Below are 22,171 nucleotides of genomic sequence, written 5' to 3' on the forward strand. Positions count from 1 at the left end.
GAGAAAAAGTAACTAATACAGAAAATCGCTACAAGGAGTGGGGTTGCAGTTTGACTAAACACTGCCATCTGACTAATGGGCCTTTGGAGCTGGCTTATATGAAGATTTGCAGTAATTTGTAGAGTTAGAGAAGCTCTAGAATGGTGTGTGCAGAGCTTTATGGGCCATTCCAATGGATGCCCAGAAGAGCAGAACAGAACACTGACAGGGAGGTAGACAATAGCTGTGAGTTCTTGAAGTTTCAGAGGAACAAAGTCTTTGTTTAGAATTAGACCAAAGCCATTTATGTTACATTCTTGCAAAGAATTTGTCCACATCTTTGTCTGTGCCCAAAAACTTGGTAGAGAAAATTTCAAGACAATGTAGCATTCAGACTGTGAAATGGCTATTAGTAGCTGCTTTCAGCCAGATTTACAGCCATAATCAGTCATAAAGAGCAGAGTAAGAGGATCCAAAAACACTATACAGTCTGGCCAAAAAAAGGAATAGTTTGAAAGTTGCAAAAAAAGAGGATGTGGTTGTTAAAGAGATTAGTATCATTAGGAAGAAGACAAGCTTTGTGCTTAGACAATATAAAGATACCCTGAGGACACCTCAGGAATTGGCCAGACATTATCCACTGCAAGCTTCCAAGATGAAGAACTGTAGACTCTTTTATAAGACTTTTCATTGACAAGTCCATGCCTACAGGGCTACATAGAGCCATGTCGTCATCGTGGAAGATGTTGGTGTTGTCCACCTGACGCTAGTCTTGCAGGGATGCAGAGTACAAGGGTGGGGAGGGGGCTCCCACCAACCAACCACAAAGGAATACCTGAGGGACCGATGTGTGGGAGGTTTGGTATTCCAGCTGGAAGCTGCTAAGAAGGCAGAGAAAGTCGCTGTTAGTGTGATACTGAAGTATAGTGGAGACTCAGAGTTGAAGTTACCAGAGACACAGGACATCTGCCTAGGAAAGCCATAGGCAATAAGTGAGATGTACCGCACAGGACAGGGCCATGAGGGATGCAAACAGCAAAGTGGCAGAGGGAGGAAGCCTATTGGAACACACATCCTGCTGCCACATAGCCAGGGTAGCAGATAAGGAACTGCACAATGTAGCATTCGCCGTTTTGCATCTTGCTTTGATTGTTCCACATTGTTTCTTATATTTCTGGGATGGGAATGTTTATTCTGTGTCGTTGTAACTTGTTTGCTTTACAGCTCATGGCCAAGCATTAGTCTTGAGTTGTAGAGAAGACTTTGAACTTTTAAACAATGTTGGAACTGTTTAGACTTTGGGGACTCCTGGAGATGGATTAAATAAGCTTTGTATTATAAGATGGTCATAAGCCTTTGGGGCCCTGGGGCAGAATGTTATAGCTTGGCTATGAAATGGGCCTACAGACTCTAATGTAGACACTTGGTTCCTACCTGGACGTGCTGTTTTGGAGATTGTGGGCTCTTTAGAGAGGTGGAGCCCAGGTTGAAGAAGCAAGTCACTTGGCATGTTCCCAAGAAACTCCTTTTCCTTCTGCCTCTATCTTTTGTTTCTGTGACTGTGACATTTTATCTCTGCTCATGGGATCACAAAGCCATAGCTTGAAATCCCAGAAACTGTGAACCAAAAATAAATCCTTCCCCCCTTACATTGTGCTCTCAGGAATTTTAAGGTAAGATGTGAGAATGAAAGACAGCTAAGCTTTGAAGAATTTTGAGTGCAAATGTCAGTCATTAACTTTTAAGAAAACCTTATAAAATTTATATTCATAGAAAATTTAAGTTCATAGACATTTAAGTTCATAGACAATTATAATTTAAAGACTATGTTAAATTAAAGGTGTGTGTGTCTGTGTGCATGTGCACATGTTTTGGGGTATGTGCAAATGTATGTGTGGATATGGTTATATGAGTGCACATAGTTATGGAGGTCAGAGGTCAACCCTGCATGTCGTCTTCAACTACCCTCGTCTTGTTTATAGGTGGGGTCTCCTAGTGAGCCAAGAACTCAGGTCTTTGTCAGGGTTGCTGGCCAGTGAGCTCCAGGGGTCCTCTCATCTGCACACATTAATTCCCTGCTTTCTGCTCTTGGCTATGGATGTAATGTGATAATCCAGTTCTGTCACATTCTTGCCACTGTGACTCCCTGACATGATGGACTGTAATCTGGAATTGTAAGACAAATGAGTCCTTTTTCCCTTAAACTGATTTTATCACAACAACAGAAAAAAAGAAACAAAGATAAATGAAATACTGAGAATGTTCCTAAAACTTTTTATCATCCAGGCAAAAAGATAGTTAAGAGGGACACCCAGGGGAGGAAGCAGCTACTGCTGAAAGTGCTCTGGTGAGCAGCATGTGCAAGCCAGACAAAAGGGAAAACAAGGAGCCGCAGCACAAAAAGAGGAGAGAGAGAAGATCAAAGTAGAAACGCTGGCACTAAAGCTATAAGCCTCTGAATTCAACACTGTAGGGACTTCCTAGGAGAATGGCAGAGCAATTACTCAGTTCAGGCAACAAAAGGGGATACGTTGTACAAAACAAAAACAAACAAAAAAGAGTAGTGCTTTGGGGACCTGATAGACCTGTGGGATAGTCACAAAATATTTAACAGTGGCGTTGACTGGAGTTTCGGGGGAGAAAATGGGTAAAAAAGTATCTGAGGAAATAAGAGGGACCAGAGGCCAGCAGGCTACAACAGGAGCTGTAGATTTCTGCAGTTTCTATTTGTGTGTGTATAAATTACACAAGCTGAATGCATCATAACAGTACTCCTGTGTTCAAGTGGTTCTCAGAAAGCAACATCCGAAAAATGAGTGTGTTCATCTGCACAGGCACATACCCAGAGGAAGGTGCATCAGATGTGCCTTGCTGGACCCTGCTTCTGTAGCTTGGGAGAGGCGTCATTGGTGATGGTGGCTCTTTCTCCCCTTCCTGTCTCACTCGCTTCATCCCCAAACAGGGCCTCACCTTCTTGCTTTTGCTTTGCTCTGCTGTCTTGTGTTTGTTTTGATAGATTATGTAAATGTACAGTAGCTTATAGAATAAGGGACATGTCCCTTTTATTCTTGATGTTGGTCATTTCTTTCCTTCTCTCTTCGACACCTCTCTCCTCATCCCACAGGGTCTTGAGCTGTAGCCTAAGCTATCTTCAAGCTCATGTTGCTGCCACCTCTGCCTCCTGACTGCTGGATTGCAGGTATGCTCTGGGGTCAGGTTAGATCTGCTGTTATGGTTCTTTCAGAGAATTGGCTTGGCTTTGTTGGGCTTTCTGATGTTTTGGTTTGCGCTAATCACCACTCTGCATTAGTAAATTTGAATCACTGGGGGTTTTTCTAGTTTTTTGTTTTTTTACTTGATAGCATAAATCATTGGTTTTACTATTGATATTTTATGTATATGCACTGAAATTTCTTCTTTGATCGCTACATCAGGTATATTCTGAAATTTTTTTTTCTTGGTGTGTATCTGTGTGTGTGAGTGTGTGTGTGTGTGTGTGTGTGTGTGTAAAGAGTAACATCTGGAGCAACCATGTGACACACAGATCAACAGCATATTAACTAGATGTTGAGGAAAGGGTGCCCAGGTTATGTTATTAGAGACTGCAGACTGAAGTCACCCAGTGAACAACCTGCTTTGTTCATAGTCCTGACAGTGCCTCTGCTCAGGTGTTGCATGCAGGCCCAGGCCCCAGAGTTATACTGTGTTCACAAGTGATTGAGCATGCTAAGGCAATGCACGCCAAAGAGCTGGAAGACTTGATTGGCATAGAGCACTGTGAAGGAACCTTCACACCATGTTTATGAGTTGTAGGGCAGAGACTACAGGCCAGCTCATAGAACACACTCTTCCCAAAGACACGAGAAAAAATCACCGAAGTGAGTGGTGGGGGCAGTCTCCTATATTATTAGCTTAGAAACCAAGTAAGAACTCTGCAGTTTGTTTCCAAGAGGAAGTTTGTAGAGCCCTGTGGTGCCCAGCCTGGCCTTTGCTGAATCTTAACGCTACTGGGTGATGTAAACACAGATGAGGCTGCTCATACCAGGTGATGTAAAACACAGATGAGGCTGCTCACACCAGGTGTGACTCAGCCCTGGCCTCATAGCTGATCAGGTGACAGGCTCAGATCTCTGAAAGTCGTGTGTTAGCTTTTCTAGTTATGCTCAGAAGAAACATACTGAGAATGTGAAGGGACCTCAGAGACCACCCTCTTCCTCCAAGCTTTGCTGCCAAGGACCTGGAGAGCTGCAGAGAGGTCAGTTTACACCTTTAAGACCAACTGCGTAACATTTGTGGTACAGAGGAATAAGGTCTGGAGCATGAAGCTGGGCCAGTCTTCCTTCCAGTCTTGTGACCTGAGTGCACAAACATTTGGATCCAGTGCTAGAAATAATCGTTTCCTTGGAAGAAAGCACGAGTTATTTGCCTGTCTTGGTGGGGGTCACTTTCCCTTTTGGAAGGCAAGGGACCCTGGGAAACTTTCCCTCCCTCCTCTAGCTCTGCAGTCAGGAGCTAGGAATGATCGTCTTGGGCCCTGCGTGTTTCTGACTTGTTTGACAAGCTCTAGTGAGCTACCAGATGGGAGATTCTTTTCAGCCTGGGATAATTTATTTATCTGTTTATGTATTTTACCAGGAAAGTATCTATTCAGTTCTTGATACTCATTTGCAAGTGACTCCTCAGGGAACAGTAGCAGTGTATAATGCTACTTGAATGTTTGATATTTTTCCCCCATAGTCCGTCTGCTTTTATTTCAGACACTAAAAAGCAGGGAAATAAAAAGCAACTTATTCCTACTCCCCTCCCCCGTCTCTAAGAGACAGTTTAAAACATGTGGTTGAAAATGAGCCGTGGAGACTTGGCTGAGTGTACAGACCTGTGGATTTATTTTTCCTTTCATACTTTGATCCACATTTCCAACCATAAAAAATTATTAGTGGCACTTAAGTGTTGGACATTTTTCACCTGAGAGGTGAAATGCTCTTGGCTAATGATGTTGGCTATAAATACAGAGTTAGGGCTTCATGCAGGAGTGGGAAGGAACAGAGCGGCTGTGTGCTGTCAGGCACGGCTATCGATGCCCAGCACTCATAGGTGGCAGAGGCTGTTCAAGCCTCTAGGTGCTAATAAATTTTGAGAACTTATATATATATTATTTTTTTTCTTGCTACCCAAGGTAATGGCAACTATATTTTTTCAAAAGATCCTAGAGGACAGCAAACTGTCATGGCTTGTCCCATTCTTTTCTCAAAGCTCCTTCCCAACTTGGGTCTTCCTGATGTAGGAGTTATCTAGAGGAAGGCTCCACAGTGAGAGTGAGTGTGGGCCATGGGAGAGGGGGAGGGGGCTGAGCAGCTTTGTTAACAGTGGACATTAGATAGTAGGCAGTCAGAGGGTCATCTGAGGGAGGGAGGGAGGAAGGGAGGGACGGACAGACTCTGAGGCTAATTGAAACGTCTCCTGGGAGGTGTGTGTTAAAAGAAGTTGATCCCAGGATAAATTTGTGGTGACAGAGACTGGAGACAGGAAAACGAGTGAGACCCAGGTGGTGAAAGTCTGGAGACTGAGTGTTGGAATGATCGGAGAGCCCAGGAGAACAGGGCCCGCTTGCCCAGAGTGTGGATTTAATGAATGATGGGGGACTTGGCTAATTGAATTCATCAGAGGTGGTATGACAATGACATTTATATTTTAAACAAAATTAGTAAAATGCAGCCAGCTCTATGTGCATCCTGGGACAGCAGGCAAGAGGGTACAATCTGCAGTTCTAAATAGTTGGGGTTTTTCCTCTCATCATAATGGCTACAGAAGGTAACAGTCCACCTAAAATTAGATTTCATTGTCAGTACCTTCAAAAGTGAAGCAATAATGTAAAAGATAAATATGATCTCCCTATGCTGGTGCTGGTCCACCCAGAGTATTGGGCTGTCCAGGAAGGTCTGGGAGCAAATGTGTGCAAAGTGAGTCTTGTGTGGCCCTCTGCCTCCTGATTTGTGGTTGCCTTCCTAGGAATCCCAATCCTAGTCTGGAGACATGTCCAGCCAGGCTTGTTGGAGATCCAGGGGACCCTATAAAAAGTCTTCTTTATGGTACATTCTACTGTGGGCTGCGGGCAGGCTCCGTCTTTGAGTTATCTAGGGTCCTGCAAAACTCAGCTTTTATATAGCTGAGGCAAATACGGAGAGATCCATGGAGGAAATGAAGCAGAGGTCGATTCTTCTCAGCTGGATGTGACAGTCATCACCAGGAAACAAAGTGGCTGTGGTGACCCACAGATACCTTGTGCCATGCTTATAGCAGTGAGTTACACAGAACAGTGAAGCTGCCAGCAGTCTGTGGAGGTGATGAGTCTGCCAACACTCCTTATGGAGGAGTAGGGAGTCACAAGACACTCTCCTGAGATTGAGATCACTACTCCCTGTCCCAGCTGCCATGGCCTTGGTTACTAGAATATGTAGGAGGTGGGAGGTTGACTGGGTGGGTGGGGCTTTCTACAACTGCAGCTATTAGTGAGTTGTCTGTGCTCCAGAAAGTAACCCCAGACAACTCCCCAAGACAGCCTTGACAGAAGATTTCTTTGGTCTGTCAGCCAAATAGGCGAGCTAGAACACTTGGGTGAATAGACTTTCTTTTCTGTCTCCCCAAGGAGCTCGCACAACAAGGCATGTACCACAGTGGTTGAATAATCTGGGTACTGGAGACATCACAGGCTTTGGTGAGAATTAGCACCTCAGATTTCCAGGCCTTGGCTCTTGACTACCTCAGATTCCCTGGCTTTTTCTGGGTCTGGCCAGCAGTGACTGGTTGGATTGAGAATTGTCTCCAGTTATCTTCTTGTTGAAGGTAGACCATTACAAGAACCCACATGGCTCCTTTTCCTGAGTCTGGACATAGCATCAATACTATATTATAAAGGACATCTGTCTGCCTGTCTGAATGTCTGTCTGTCACCTCTGATTGTTACTTTTCTTAAATGTCCTAAGAGTTGCTCTCACCATACTTTTGTCTTCAGCAGACAGAATGGCCAAGTGGTACCCCGTGAGGGACCTCACTTCCCCAGACAGACATGAGAAGAGAGTGGTCAGAGGCAGGATCTGTCCTGTCCACAGTATCTCTAGCTCCTGGGGTGCAGCCTGCAGACCTGTTCACCCTGTCCAGCTTGCCTTGATTTACATCTGCATGAGATAGGAGGGAAAATAGTTTGAGTGTGCTACAGGGCTGTGAGCACTGCTGAGAGACCTCCAGAGACAAGCCAGGAGCCGAGGACACTGAGAGGCACTGTGGTGTGGCCTGACCTTGCCAGGCCCTTGTGAAGCACCCAGGCCTCACTGGAGAAAAAGTCAAACAAAAATATTAAAGGAAGGAAATGGAATATATATGCTGAACATTGAAATAACAGCCATCCATTTGGAAAAGCACCCAGATGGGAATTCTGGTGAAGTGGCACTGTCTTCCCACTGAGCAGATGAAAGCAAGTTCAGAATGTGTTTACATAACCATCATTGAAACATCATTGGAGGGCTGTCCCTGTCCCAAGGAGGAAGGCCCATGCTTGTACTGCAGGTCTCCCTGTCCATGGTGCCTCCTCCCCACACACTCATAAGGGAGGCAGGTTAGTGAATGCTGGACAGGACTGGGGAGGCAGCTCTGGCCCTTCCCTGGGCAGCCCTGGGCCTCAACAACTCAGGCTCACAGTGTGGGAAGGCCATTTTTAGGTATTGTAAGTGTGATGCTTGAACAAACACCCCTACCCTATTGAGCAGAAGCTATCTGCAGTGATACGCAACCCTAAGCAGCATATTCTAGTGTCTGAGAGTTATTGTCTCAGATCTCCCCATTGTCTCATTGAGATTAATCACAGAGAACTCTGGCACTTGTGGAATTCAGAGTTTCAGACTCTGGCTATGGTTTCCAGGTGGGAGGGGCTTCTCTTCCAGGACCATTTGTCTGCCTTGATTGTGACAGAGATGCTAATCCCAGGTACTCAGGCAGGGTGCGGTGTAGGGACAGGGGAAGTAAAAGCCACAGCACTGAGGCCCTGAGCTGCCCAGCTCCTCATGAGGGCAGTGTCTGGAGCTCCCAGGAAAACTACCTAGGTCTTCCCAAACATGAAACCATGTCTTTCGTTGTCAGAGCACACAACTGTAGCCGGCCAAGTTCTGGATCTAAGACAGGCTTGTGATCCCTGTCACACCATGTACAGTATGAAGGGAGGGAGAAAATGTGGAAAGGCTCAAGGTGGTGTCTGCCCTTGAAGATGCCCGAACTGTGGGATGAGTCTCTAGAAAGCAGGATGAGCTCGTCAGCCTGAGATGCACAGCCTACTTCTCAGATGCCTGGAAGTTGGTGCCTAGGGTTCTCATTAATCATGGCTGCTGTGTATTTGCTACTGTCTGCTGGCTGGTTTAGATCAAAACTTGGCAACCTTTAAAAGTAATTCTTCTTGGTTCCCCAGTAGCCTCTGGGTTGGGCTAAAGATATGTGGGTTTGGGCGGAGGTCATAATCACACGTTGACACTCAGCCCTTGGAAGGAAAAGAAGAGGCCACCACTCACAACTAGAGTCACTGACCACGTGTGCAGCAGAGATGCCGAGCTTGCCGATAAACCACCCTTGGTGGTAGTGCAGTCCTTTCAGCAGGGAGTGTGGCACCTCTTTCAGCAGCTCTCTGCCTAGACTCTTGGCTCAGTGGTTATACAGTAAATACTTGCAGACTGACTGGGGTTAAGGTTTGGACATTGAATTGACACCCTGTGAGTAGAATTATAAAGAACTGTTGGAGTAATATGTCCCCATAATCCCTGTGCAGTGGAGTGCTGGTTCTACCTACCAGCCAGTAAAAAATTGGCAGAGAGGAATTTTATGCTGTTCTTGCCCGACTGTGAGCAATGGGGATTCATCCTAACTTTGTAATTAAACTTCCCTTCTGTAGAATGAAGCCTTCAAAGCTTCTTCATGTCTGTTTCTTTGTCCCCAGTCCACAAGCCCCCTTTCTACCCTGATAACTCCCTCAGCCCTTTCCCTGAATCCTCACTTCCTAGTGGGCCACTACATGGTTTCCCCTGAAAGTGAAAGCCTCGTGTCCATTAGTCACATGCCTTATTTTGTATCCTTTCCCTGAAGTATGGAACCCTCCAAGATGCACATGGGACAGGCTGGCTTTTGACAGAAGGTACTAGTGCAGTTCCAGGAAGAGACAGGACCTTTCAGAGACAGTTCTGGAAAGTTGAGGCCTCCACAAGCAGGAGTTTGACTTAAACTTTACACCCTCTACAGAATTAGCCAAAAGCAAATCGCATACTTAATGTAAAGCACAGCCCTGGGTTTGGGGTTGGGGGTGAGACTCAAGGAGTTTGAGAAGAGTTCTGAACTTGACAACAAAAGGTTAGTTCATAAAAGGACAAATTGGTAAATTGGGCCTTTTCAAAATAAAATATTTTACTCCTTAAAAGAGACTATAAAGAAGATGAAAAGACAAGCTACAGACCAGAGAAAATATTTGTAAACCACATGTCCAACAAAGAAGTAAACACATCAGACATACAAAGACTCTTCAGAAGTCAGCAGTAAAATCTCAGCTATCCAGCTAGAAAGAGGAGGGCACGGACAGACTTCCCACCAAGGATTCACAGGCAGCAGCAAGTGGAAGAGACACAATACTTAGCCTGCTTGACAATGCACGGGAAACGCAGTGGCACACATAACACACCCTCACAAAACAGCAACAATAGAGGCTAGGGAATGGCTCAGTGGGTAAAGTGCTCACTGTAAAAGTGTGAAGACCTGACATCGATCCCAGCACCTATATAAAAGCTGGGTATACATGTTTAATCCCAGAGCTGGAGAAGCAGAGGCAGGAAGATCCCTGGAGCCCTCTGGCTCAGCAATTTGCAAGTATCATTTCTTCCTCTGTAGGCAAAAAAGAAGGCACTCATCAGCTTTGCTCTTGGCATCGTTCCTAACGGAAAGTGATGAGAGTCACCCAGCAGCTGCTAGAGGCAGCAGAGCTTACTCACTTCTGCACAGAGCTCAGGCTTCACTGGTCCACAGTCACTGACACTGAGCCTCACCAAAGCCAGTTCAGAATTATGAAGCCTCAGTAACAGTCCACTGAGTAAAAGCAGTCTGCCTGTCCTCTCTTTGCAGGACTTAGGAAACAGCCATTTGCCTGCTCATCATGGTTTTAACTTTATTGAATAGTCTTCTAAGACCAGGCCAAGAAATAGTGTAACTACACCCGAGGCTCCAGAAATAAAGAAAAAAATTGGGGGGGGGGGGGTGGGGATGGGGTAGTAGTCTTAAGGGCACAGAAGTAGCTTGAGCACACCTCCATCCTGACCTTTCTCCTAGCCCCTCACTTGCACCCTCCTCCTCTCTGCTGTTGTCTCTCAGGAAAGATTCATTGCCTCATGAAGAATAGTCAGGCTGAATTTTATGCAGCTGCTGTGGTCTTGTGCTTCTTCCTCTGCTCTAGAATCTGAGGTTCCAGAAGGCACTCAGATGTGCTGTGGAAACACACTGGCTTGCACACAGCTGACGGGGCTTCTTCTCCTCATGCCACGAGCATGTAGCTGCTGAGTCTAGATGGAAACCACACTTAACAATGAAGCTTCTGCTTTAGAAAGATCAGTGCTGATGGGAGCAGAAGGCCAGTCATGTCCCCACCCCCCACCCCAGACACCCCCAGTCATATCCTCCCACACCCACTGCCTCCAGGCATGTCTCCTCCCTCACTGCCCCAACCTTGCTCTGCTGTCCACCTGAATGATCTGTGGGCTCAGTAGCTCTCGTGATACCCATCACGGCCTGCAGGCTGAAGAGCACTGGCACTCTGAGTAGTGTAGACTAGCTTCAATCTGGCTGTCATGTTTCACAGGTGAGGGGCTGAGCTCAGGGCCATGGTGTACTTCTTAGAATGCTGAGAAGCATAGGACTTGATGACAGGCTGCTTTAGCACTTTGGACCCACATAGGCTCAACCTGGCCATGTAGCCTTGGAAGGTACTTCCTCCACGGGTCAGGTTTTTCATCTGTGGAGAGAACATTTGAGTAGCTGGAGGAATGACCTCTCCCTTCCAGATGATCTTGAGGACTACAGATCCTGAAGACAATTTGAACGGGGCCTCATAGTTCCGATCACCCAGTCTGAGTCATCTCACACCATAGGTGATCAGATAAAGGTGGTCTCAGGGCCACCTTTTTCAGAAATGCTTTCCCTGTGGTAGCCAACAGTGGAAGATGGACCGGCACACAATCCTGTGTCCACTGTAACTAAGCACAGCCCATCCCTGGGCCTGAAGAAGCCACTCAAAAGAAGCACACATCATGTACCCAATACCAAAGTCCTACCTTCCAGGCAGACTGGGACAGATAAGAGTGCTGCCAAAATTCCGGAGCTCCCCTGTGCTTCTAGTTTTCCTGCTTGGTTGATTTTAAACAGAACTCTGCTATGCTTGAGAGGGCAGACTGAGGTGATCGCACAGGTTCATTGTGAAGTACACTGTGTTTGTGCAAGTATATATCAATGCTAGTCAGCATGAGGAAGCTCTAGGTGACGATGTCTGGGCTCCCCGATCTAGTCAGCATTCAGTTGTGCTCTTGGTGTGAACCAAGGCTCTCAACTTTCCAAAGAGCCATCTCTCGACAAACTGCCGTCTGCTGGTGTAATGCAGAGCCTGAGCTAAGAGACAAACCCTTTTGCTCCCTTTGCACTTCACCTCAGGAAGGTGGGTTTGGGGCCTAGAGAGAAGGCCTGGTGGGGAAGCACACTAGCCAAACTCACCATGCCAGTGTGAGGAACCAAGTTAGATTCCCAGCACCCACATAAAAAGCAAGGTGGGACCACACACGTGTCCATAAGCCTAGTACTGGTGCAGGGACAGAAACAGGGTTGTTGGGGCTTGCTGGCCACCAGCATAGCTCCAGGTTCAATGAATATACCCATTATTCTGACCTCCATATGTGCATTCAGGAATGGATGGGGGGGGAGGGGGAGGGAGGAAGGGAGAAAGAGAGAGAGAGAGAGAGAGAGAGGAAGGAGAGAGGAGAGAGGAGAGAGAGAATATGAATCCTGTAACTGTCTTCTTAATGGAGGCCAGCCAGCTACTGCCTCCACATCTGGGCAGCATACACGACACAGCCTGAAGGGAAGAGACCACTCATTAAAGATCGTTGCATGTTGCTGACTGTTTTCAGCTCTGCCTTGGCTCACTCAAGCACGGGACCACAGGGTTTGAGCTAGTTCATAGAGTAGTGTGCCACTATGATTCTTAGCAGTTGACACAACTCAGAAGTTTTAGGCAAGGAAAACCATGAACCCATTGCTCAGTGGGGCACCCCTTGGAACCATGCTCATGCGCATGCACACTGGCCCGTCACCTGTGCCACTTCCGCCAGGGTTACAGGCACACACCATCTGTGGCTTCCCTTACCTCATCTCCCTGCACTTTTGGTCTCAGTCATCCTGGGACTTGTGTCATCCCTCTAGTCCAGTGGCAGTGTGGAACTGCGCCTTTAGAAGGGGAGACTTTTTGGAGAGCGCCTATCTTGCTGTTGGTGTCAGGATTGCACCTCCAGATGAACACCACATGTGGCCACGTATTTCCTCTCCTTTCTCTGATTCCTGAGGTTGACTATATACCCCAGACTGGCTCAGAAGGTAGCACACATCTTCTATTCAGAATCATTTATGGGCTGACCTAATGTATATGGCACTTAACAAAGTTCACTGATGGAAGCCAGTCTGTTCAGAAATGTGCAGCCTGAAACAGATCACACTGGATGGGTTCATTCCTAGAAACAAATCTTTAGAGAGCAGGGAACATAGAAGATCTTTGCCCTAAAAGATCTCACTTTAGTACTCACCTAGTCCTGGTGACAAACAGGAACCAGCCATGGTGACTGGTCCAGTGGGTCTGAGTGGCCATGTGCTCCTATGCAGTGTGTGGATGCAAGGGTCTGGTTAGGCTGCCTCTTGAGATTGAAACAAAGATAGAACTGCTTTTACTTCCCCTGTGAGAAGCCACAGAAGAGACCTCGTGGCTTATTGGTTTGGGGAGGTGTTTGTTTTAAACAAAGTAGCCTAGGTAATTGCATCTGTGAGTCCTGAGAACAGAAAATCTCTCTGAGTAGTGAGAGGTGTTTGGGGGTGAAGAGCACAGAAGGAGCAGCTAGCTGTGCAAGTACTCTGAATCTGTAGTCTGTATTCACATAGAAACCAGATGAGTACACACGTTGGCCCTCAGGGCTATGCCAGTAAATGTCCACCAGGTTGCTCTTTAGAAAGCCTGTGGCTGGACTGGAGTGGGAACTAGAGCAAGGTAGGTGGGTCTCAGAGACAAATGTACAAGCTCTGATCCTAGAGGAGAGGCGTGGGATTGGAGCAGGGTGCTCAGCGAGGAGGGCGTGGAGTGGGCACTGTTGCTCTACCATGTTCATAATCAGCTTGCTTCTACACTGGCCAGTTTGTGAGGGCCTCCCGTCTGCTTCCCTCTGTTGATCCCATAGTCAGCTGCAAGTTATAGATGAAGTGACAAGGATGGCATCTTGATTGGATCCAGCTGCCTGGGGTAAGTCATGGACAGAGGGGCCCAGAAAAGACAGAGCTCAGGAAAGGCTCCAAAAGAAGACAAGACTCGGGACACCTCTGGTGCCTTTCAGCACACTGTAGTTTGGCAGTCTGCGACTCGGTGTTGGTGTTGTGGATTAAGTCCTGGAGAGAAGGCTGGTAGGTGACTTCAGCCAACAGGAAGAATCCCATACTGAAATCTTAACAGTGTTTGACCCTGACATGATAATGCAGATGGATGGTGGCTGCAGGGGCGGGGGGCTTAGAAAGAAGGAGGGGACTTGCCTTCCTTCAGTGTACAACAGTATTAATTCCAAGTCAACAGGAAAGGCAGCTGCCATCTCCAGCCATACAGGCAGAGTTGGACATATCCCTGCGTCTTGCCATTCCAGCTGCCTGACCATATGTGCTGGGGCCTTCTAGTGTCCACTGAGGCAGATTAGCCAGCAAGGTGCTATGACTTGTGTATGTTGAGGAAAAGCAGTCTGTCCTGGCCCACAGACAGAAGTTATGACTTACACACTGTTCTTGTCCTACCTTTATAAATCCATAGTAGCTATAATAGCATCATAGTATTTTAGTCTGCTGAAATACAACTTCATAGGAGAGAGCACACAGCAGCAGCCCACACGGCCTGGGAACCGTCTGCCACAGAGTCACTTGTCGGCAGCTATCCTGTTGTCTGTAGCTCATTAGCTCCATTGGTGACAACATGGTGTTAATGAGGGCAAGGCTGTGAGTACTCTGCTAGGTACACCAATATCACACAAGGGTAAGCTCTCTTTATGACTCCCGGGCCAGGCCCACAATGCAGGTTAGATGTTCCATAAAATCTACAGATAATCGAAGAAACAGTGTAATGACTCAGCAAATAACCCTCCCCAGCTTCTGGAAAAGCAGTTTGCAACATGCGACTTGGTGTGGGAAACTGCTCCTGTGCCTGTCACACATGGGACCCTCAAGTTTGTCACTCATGCTCCTGTAAGTAAGCCCAATAAAGTCATTAGTTCACCCAGCTGGGCTTGGGTAGAAGGGTTCCTTCAGTTTGTCACTGGTATAGCCTATCTAGGATGCTGTTTACAGGAAAAGTTAACACCAACATGGCCAGAACAGAACTCAATTCCTAGCCCAGAAAGACCCCCTCAAGCTTCTCTACCTTCGTAGCTCACTTGCCCCTCAGGCGCAGATGCCTAGGCAGCCTTTGCTCTCCTTTCTGGATCCATTACAAAGTCCTGCTGGCTCTACTTCAGGCCACCTCTAACTGCCACCTCTGCCACTCCCTGGATCTCCAACCAGATCCCATGACAGCCACCTCTTCATCCCCATGCTGCACCCCCTGTCCTTCCAAACCGTAACTTGCCCAGCATCTCTAACCGGAATCTCAGGGGAAGAGCTGCTGACCTTCCGAGGCCCTCTCTCTGTAGAGGAACTTCAATTTGAAAGGCCTGATGGTAAGGGACTGGTGCTGGCAACCACAGCTGTTCAGATCACAAGGTAGTGGCCATGTCTTGCTCTCAGTACAGCACTGCACAGCATGTTAGGGAGAGATCTTTATTTACCCAGTCAGGGGAACCTAAAAAATGTTGGCCATCTCAGCAGCTAGGATGAGATGAGATTCCCTAAAGATAGTGTCTGAGGAAATAAGTGGGGCCTTTGAGGGTGCTGTTCTTTAGACTCCTGCTGAAGGTTGAGCCAGCTAAGGAGGCAGAGAAGCATCATAGGGGACAGACAGTCAAACTGTCCCTGCTTATTGAGCCTTTTATAATATGTAGAGTAGGAATTGGGGAAGTGGTGTATGCTTAGGTTAAAAAAAAGCCTTTTATTACATTTTAATGTATTCATTGTGGGTGTGGTGTGGGCATGCCATGGTACGCACGTTGAGGTCAGAAGAACCTGCCAGAGTCACCTCTTTCCTTCTACCATGTTAGTCTTCAGGATGAACACAGATCTCCAGGCTTGGTGGAAGTCACCTTTAGTCACTGAACCATCTCACTTGGTCCCAGGTATACTTGTTTGTGTGGCTGTGTGCACACAGTGTGCAGGTGTAGTGTCCTCAGTCAACATTGGCGTCTTCCCTTGATTGATTCCCACCTTAATTTTTTAAGAAAGGTTTTTCTCACTGAGCCCGAAACTCATTAATTTACCTAGCCCAGCTGGCCAAATGGCTTCAGAGGGCTGCCTGTCACTGCTTCCTCTGCTGTGACTAGAGGGGGACACTGTGTACCTGCGTTTTCCCTACATAGGTTTTAGAGATCTCAAGATCCTGGTGTGTTCATGGCAGGTACTTGAGCAACTGAGTCACCCCCTCAGCTCCCTCCTTGCTTCTAAAGGTCAAGCTAAATGACAGGAAACACATGGGAGAAAGTACCAGACATGCCTCATGGATATCTAGTCCATCCAGAGTATCAACTCTGAGGACCTTCCCAAATATAGAACTCAGTTGTTCTAGAATGCTCCAGGGCATGGGGTCGTGAAGTGCTAGTTCTCAGAACACACAGGGAGCTGCCACCCCACCAGTCTCCTCTCAGAGTTCACACTCTGAAGGATTCATTCTATTTATCAAACAGCTGAGTCTACTTTTCTAAATATGTGTTGTGCAAAGGGGGTCAAGGCAGCCAGTTTCCTATGTAGCTGGCCTAGGCAATACTCAGCAAGCCCTTCTTCCTTCCACAAGGCTTGAAATGATGTTCTAGAAGAAATCAAAATCCTCTGTCTCTGAACACTGGTGGAACACTAGCACCCACCAGTGGAGTCCTCAGAAACCTGTCCTGACCCCAGGGGTCTGGGAGCCTCAGCACCTATGACTTTCTGAGCCGGTGATGGCTCATTGCTGTGCTTCTTTCCCTAGGTCTGGCGGGAATTTCCTGACCGGCTGGTGGGCTACCCAGGCCGCCTGCATCTCTGGGACCACGAGATGAACAAGTGGAAGTATGAGTCTGAGTGGACCAATGAGGTGTCCATGGTGCTCACGGGCGCAGCCTTCTATCACAAGGTGAGGGTGTGGGCACTGTGGGCAAGTGTGAGGTGCCTGTTTGATTCACTTGTTTAATTTCTGGGGCCTTCACTGGGAAGCCATTTGTATGGTACTCCTTGTAAATATGGAAGCACCAAAAATCCCCAAGGAGAAGCTGCTGTCTTGTGTCACTTAGAGGAGCATGGTTGTGAGATGCTTTTCTGGCCTTCTGTTTCCCCTGCACACTATACACAGATGGTTGTACACGTTCTCTTCTACCTACTGTCTCATTATTACAAGTGTTTCCTCATACCGTTTGTCTTTCTTCAAAAACCATTAGTTACTTTGTAGCATAATTGGTAATAAGCCACTGTGTTAATGTTTCTTAAATTATGTATATAAACATTTCTCTACCATTGGGTATTTAGTTTTTGTCATTTCAGAGAATGCTAATATCTAACGCTTAAGTAGTAGTTTATATACTTTTTATAACGATTGTGCTTGTGGCCATTATGGTAGGCAACATTACAACAGAGGGCAATTCCCTGGGTATTGTTTTTAGATTCCTACCAACGTCAACAGGACATGCAACTGACTGCCTTGCCTTCCGTTGCATGACAGTACATCTAGAAAATTAACCTGAGCTGTTTTGATGACTAGAATGAATCTTACTATATAAATGCTGACCAGTTTCTGATAAGGTGACACTCAACACTTCATGGGTTTGGCTTATGTTAAGATTTTCCTCTTTGACAACCAGGGCTACACAGAAAAATCCTGTCTCAAAAAACAAAAACAACAAATAAAAATATGTACTCTTATTACTTTTAGTCATGTAGGTATGAGGGAAGAGGGCGATATGCATATGAGTGCAGAGCCCAGGCATATTGGATCCTCCGAGCTGGAGTTACAGGCAATTGTGAGCCACACAGTGTGGGTGCTGGGAACTAAACCTGGGTCCTCTGCAAGAGCAGTACTTGCTTTTAACTCTCATCCCTTGGCTGTTTTTTAGGACAAGGTTGGGGGCTATGCTTTTGGTTTTAGAGTATTCAGCCCAGCTCTGGCATTCTCTCTGGAAGCATAGGGTTTAACTAAAAAGAATAACTCGTGCTGTCAGCAATAGGAGAGCTAATGTGCAGAGCTCTGTAGAGCCCAGTGCAGCTCCCACACTGTAGAGCTGTAGAACTGTAGAGCCCAGTGCAGCTCCCACACTGCAGAACTGTAGAGCCCAGTGCAGCTCCCGCACTGCAGAGCTGTAGAGCCCAGTGCAGCTCCCGCACTGCAGAACTGTAGAGCCCAGTGCAGCTCCCGCACTGCAGAGCTGTAGAGCCCAGTGCAGCTCCCGCACTGCAGAACTGTAGAGCCCAATGCAGCTCCCACACTGTAGAGCTGTAGAACTGTAGAGCCCAGTGCAGCTCCCACACTGCAGAACTGTAGAGCCCAGTGCAGCTCCTGCACTGCAGAGCTGTAGAGCCCAGTGCAGCTCCCGCACTGTAGAGCTGTAGAGCCCAGTGCAGCTCCCGCACTGTAGAGCTGTAGAGCCCAGTGCAGCTCCTTGCTGCTCTGTTGTGGGGTCAGCTCATCACTGCTGCTCCCACTTTTCTGAAATTCTAAGTCAAGAAATAGGTTTTGGTCTTAATAAAACAAACCCAGTAGATATCATTTATAACTTTGGGACCTTATCTTAGTGTAAATACTTATCAGTGCGTGTGTTCACATATTTATTTTTGGAGGCAGGATCTTGCTAGGCCCAGGCTGGCTTTGAACTCACAGTCTTCCTGGCTCAGGCTCCCAGGTGCTGGGACTGGAGGAGCACACCTCCACACTGCCTAAGTATTTTTGATCCATTAATTTCTAGTTCACTCATGGAACTTATGGTAATTTCAAGTTTGCCTTACTCCTGTTCTGCAGCTAAAAGCATGAGCCTTCCTTCTCAGCTCAGGATGTGGCCCATAGAAAGACTTGCTAGGGCATCCTTAAGACCACCTACATGTTTGCCTCACAGTTTACATTAATAGGAAGACGATGGCAGTATTTATTTTATAACACACCTATGGTCTATTACATTTATAATCATAAATAGAACTGTCTACCTTGTTTTTATTTGCATTTTTCCACTCAGAAGGGGAACTCAGCACACGCATGCACCTACTTGTTCTTGTCACCTACTCAAGAATCTCATTAAAGTCAATCTCTCTGTGTGTGTGTGTGTGTGTGTGTGCGTGCGTGCGTGTGTGTACACCACACACACGTGCTTTAGTGCACAGCAGGCTTACCTGTGAGTCATCTTACTAGCCTATTTTAAAGGCACTGGGCCCCTTAATTTCTTTTTGCTCTCCCCACCAGTAAAGTCTTGTGTTTAATCTTGTCCCTGTACCACTGAGTTGCTTTTTGTGTATTTCTTCATTTTTGTCTCATGCAACAGTATTTTAATTACCTGTACACCTACAAAATGCCTGGGGACATCAAGAACTGGGTGGATGCTCACATGAACTGTGAAGATATCGCCATGAATTTCCTGGTGGCCAATGTCACAGGGAAAGCTGTCATCAAGGTAAGAGCCCATGCCACCCTTGCTTGGCTCTCTGGGACCCAGTGCTGTTCCTACCCCAGAGGCTGGAGGAGCTAGACAGGTGCTGACTCAGCACAGAGAGCAGAATGGCTATGCAGTTTTCCTCATCCTTGATTTTAAAGATCCAGCTGTCAGAATTTTGAAGTATCTTTGCTATAACATACGAAAAGCTGAAAATACAAAGTCTTTGGGCCTGAAAAGATAGCATTTTATTCTTGAAACTCTGTGTTTGCTAAAATCATAGCCCAAGTTACAGGTCAGTAGTAGTAGTCCACTTATATGGACAGAATGGTCTTTACCTCCTGGATTAGAAACCCATGTGAAATTGGGCAGTGAGAAATTGACTTTCTCAGCCTGGAAGAATCACCATCTTTGAAGTTTAGGCTGGTAGCATGGGTAACATCTTACTGACTCCCCTATCATGTCCCTGAGTAACTCAGAGGGCAAGGGACTGCAAGAAAAATGGAAGATTATAAATTGTGAAGGCTGCTCTTCAGGGACCCCAGACCTTAAGTTTCCTTTTTCAACATGTGATTAGCTATGGCTACTTCCTGTGTATGTGATCATATGTGGATAGAGATATGAGTCCTGATCTCTCTCCCTGGTCAGCGTGCTCATCCTCCCGTCCTTCCCTGTTATCCATCTTCAGAGCAGCCTCTCCTGGGTTTGCTAGAACAATTACCAAGAGTCTCAGGTTTGGGTATGAGGTTAAGAAGAGTCAGGGCAGAGGAGTCTCAGGGTGAGGGCTAAGTAGTTCCTCCCACCCCCACCAAGGGAACTGGGAATGAGCTGGCAACTCCAGGAGAGCTGTTGTCCTAGCCTTGGGCCTTAGCAGGAGAAGGCGAAATGCTGCCTGTTGGAACCAAGGTTCTGCTGCAAGTTGTGGGAGGCTGTATTTCATCGCCCTCATGACTGCAAGAACAAATGGTGTTTATACAAGGACCTTGGCAGTGAGAAAACAGTCATTAAACAGGAATTAAGGAGCTTGTCATCACGACTTCTTCCCAGTTACAGAAGGCGAAAGCCCTCCAAGTGCTGTTATTGGGCCCTTGGGAGTTCTGTCCTTGGCTGAGGCAGCCCAGATTAAATGGAGGAATGCTGAGGTGTGTGTGCGCATGTGCATGTGTGTGTACACGAACAAAGTGCACAAGCTACCCCTGCTCACAGCACAGAAGCCTCCATGGTGGCATCATGGCAGTCCTGGGCACTGACAGCAAGGTGTGTTTCATTTTCCTCCTCAGGTAACCCCAAGAAAGAAGTTCAAGTGTCCTGAGTGCACAGCCATCGATGGGCTTTCGCTTGACCAGACTCACATGGTAGAGAGGTGAGTACGCCTCTGAAGAGAAGCCCACTTAGCCTCCAGCCCCGTTTCCTGCCTGAGCCTGTTCATGGAACTATGTTGGAGATGGAAGGACAGCTGCTGGAAGCCAGCACCTCCTTGTGCACTGTGGGAATTGAGTTAGTTCAAACCCAGGTCACCCAGCGAATTAATTTGAGATGCTACTCACTCAATTTGTAATGGCTGGAAGGGTCTGAAAAAATATAGCTGGCCTTAAGCTCTAGAAGCCGACCCTTTGTATAGACGAAATGGTTAGCTGTCTACAGTCAACTCTAATGGAGTGAGCTGTCTCCAAGAAAACACGGGCTTTCTTCTCTGGGTAATAGCTTGGTGCTACAGTAATGCTTGATTAAAAAAATTAAACCCAACCCAGCAGAGACCAACTGCTTCTGCTGACCCCACTGTGTTACCTGCCAAGGGCAGGATTAAAAGCCAAGCTCGGAAGATTGGAACAGTAGGGTGACGCTGAACCATCTTGTCAGTTCTTCTGCTATCACATTTGAATGTGGCATGTCACCCTGGGCTAAGAATCCTAAGAACCATGTCTCGTATGTCTTTCTTCAAGACCACTGGAATCTGTACTGGATCCTCACAGTCCCCAGCCTTCACAGCTCCTGAGTCTGCTCTGTACTTTATACCCTCTCTACTCGGGCCGAAAGCTCTATTGTCTATCAGGATGGCTGTCAAGGGACCCAAGTTACTCCAAGAATGCTGTAGTAACCTTTCAGAGGAGGCCTCCAGCTCAGATTCCCACCGATCAGCATGTGTCTTTGCTGAAAGAGTTCACTTCTGAAGTCCATACCCACAAGAAAGTCCTCCAGACCCTTTCTGCTCGGTGTTCACTTCTGTGATGTTTAATTTCTTCTAACTCTAAATGACCTTCTTAGCTCCCTCATGGAGACATCTTACTCAAAAGCCATGACTTTTAGTAACAGTTGATGTGAAATCATATATGACTTTCCCCTGGAACACTGTAAATGTCGTAAGGATGGCAAAGTTAATTATCTACCATAGCTCATTGGAAAGAGGCCCCAGTTGTAATTCTACCAGAGTAGGCGAAATGGTTATTAAAACCTCCCTTACTCCCTGTGTTGGGGAGAATTCATAGCATTAAGGCAAGTGGTTGTCAGTGAGTTAACATGGAGGTTACAGTACAGTGAAGGGAGAAAAGTTGACCTGGTGACAGCCTTGGGGTTCATCCTGGGGTTAGCAACTCTTGTCTAGGATGAGCGCATGGCAGATTTAAAGCTGTGTTAAGAGCAGGGATAGAGCACTTAGGAAGACAGAGTTACCGAGCCCTGAGCAGGGAGCCATGGAGGCTGATTCAGAAGAGAACTGGTAAAGCAGGCCTGGTGCTGGATCAGTCACTCTGTAGAACTTAGTGCTTTATATTTACCAGCAGTGGCTTACACACAGCAGCTGTTGTATGTTTGTATGCATATAAAACCTAATCTGCATTTGTGATGCATCCCCCAAGGAACGTGCAGTTTATAATAAGGGAAGCAAGACAGAGTTGTTATTACCAGGTAGGTTACTCAGAATAGTCTTGTCTAAAGTAGCAAATGTGAAGGAGGCTTCAGAAATCACCAGAGGGCTGGAGAGATGGTTCAGCAGTTAAGAGCACTTGCTGTTCTTCTCAAGGATCCCAGTTCAGTTCCTACAACCAACTCCAGCTTCAGGGAATCCAGTAACCTCTGTGGTACCTGCACTCATATCACACACACACACACACACACACACACACACACACACACACACACAC

General features: G+C 46.8%; 1 protein-coding gene across 4 annotated transcripts in view; it reads left to right on the top strand.

Annotated features, from left to right (window-relative positions):
• Ext2 (exostosin glycosyltransferase 2) overlaps positions 1 to 22,171 on the top strand; it is a 124,808-nt gene that overhangs the window by 96,740 nt on the left and 5,897 nt on the right. For all 4 annotated transcript variants that reach the window (XM_028778510.1, XM_028778511.1, XM_028778512.1 and 1 more), the window contains 3 exons: positions 16,394 to 16,537; positions 18,924 to 19,052; positions 20,312 to 20,394. In XM_028778510.1, the coding sequence (XP_028634343.1) occupies positions 16,394 to 16,537; positions 18,924 to 19,052; positions 20,312 to 20,394 (356 nt within the window). The remainder of the gene's footprint in view (positions 1 to 16,393; positions 16,538 to 18,923; positions 19,053 to 20,311; positions 20,395 to 22,171) is intronic.

Source organism: Grammomys surdaster, unplaced genomic scaffold (assembly GCF_004785775.1).
Source record: "Grammomys surdaster isolate TR1022 unplaced genomic scaffold, NIH_TR_1.0 338, whole genome shotgun sequence".
In the NCBI taxonomy this organism is placed as follows: Eukaryota; Metazoa; Chordata; class Mammalia; order Rodentia; family Muridae; genus Grammomys; species Grammomys surdaster.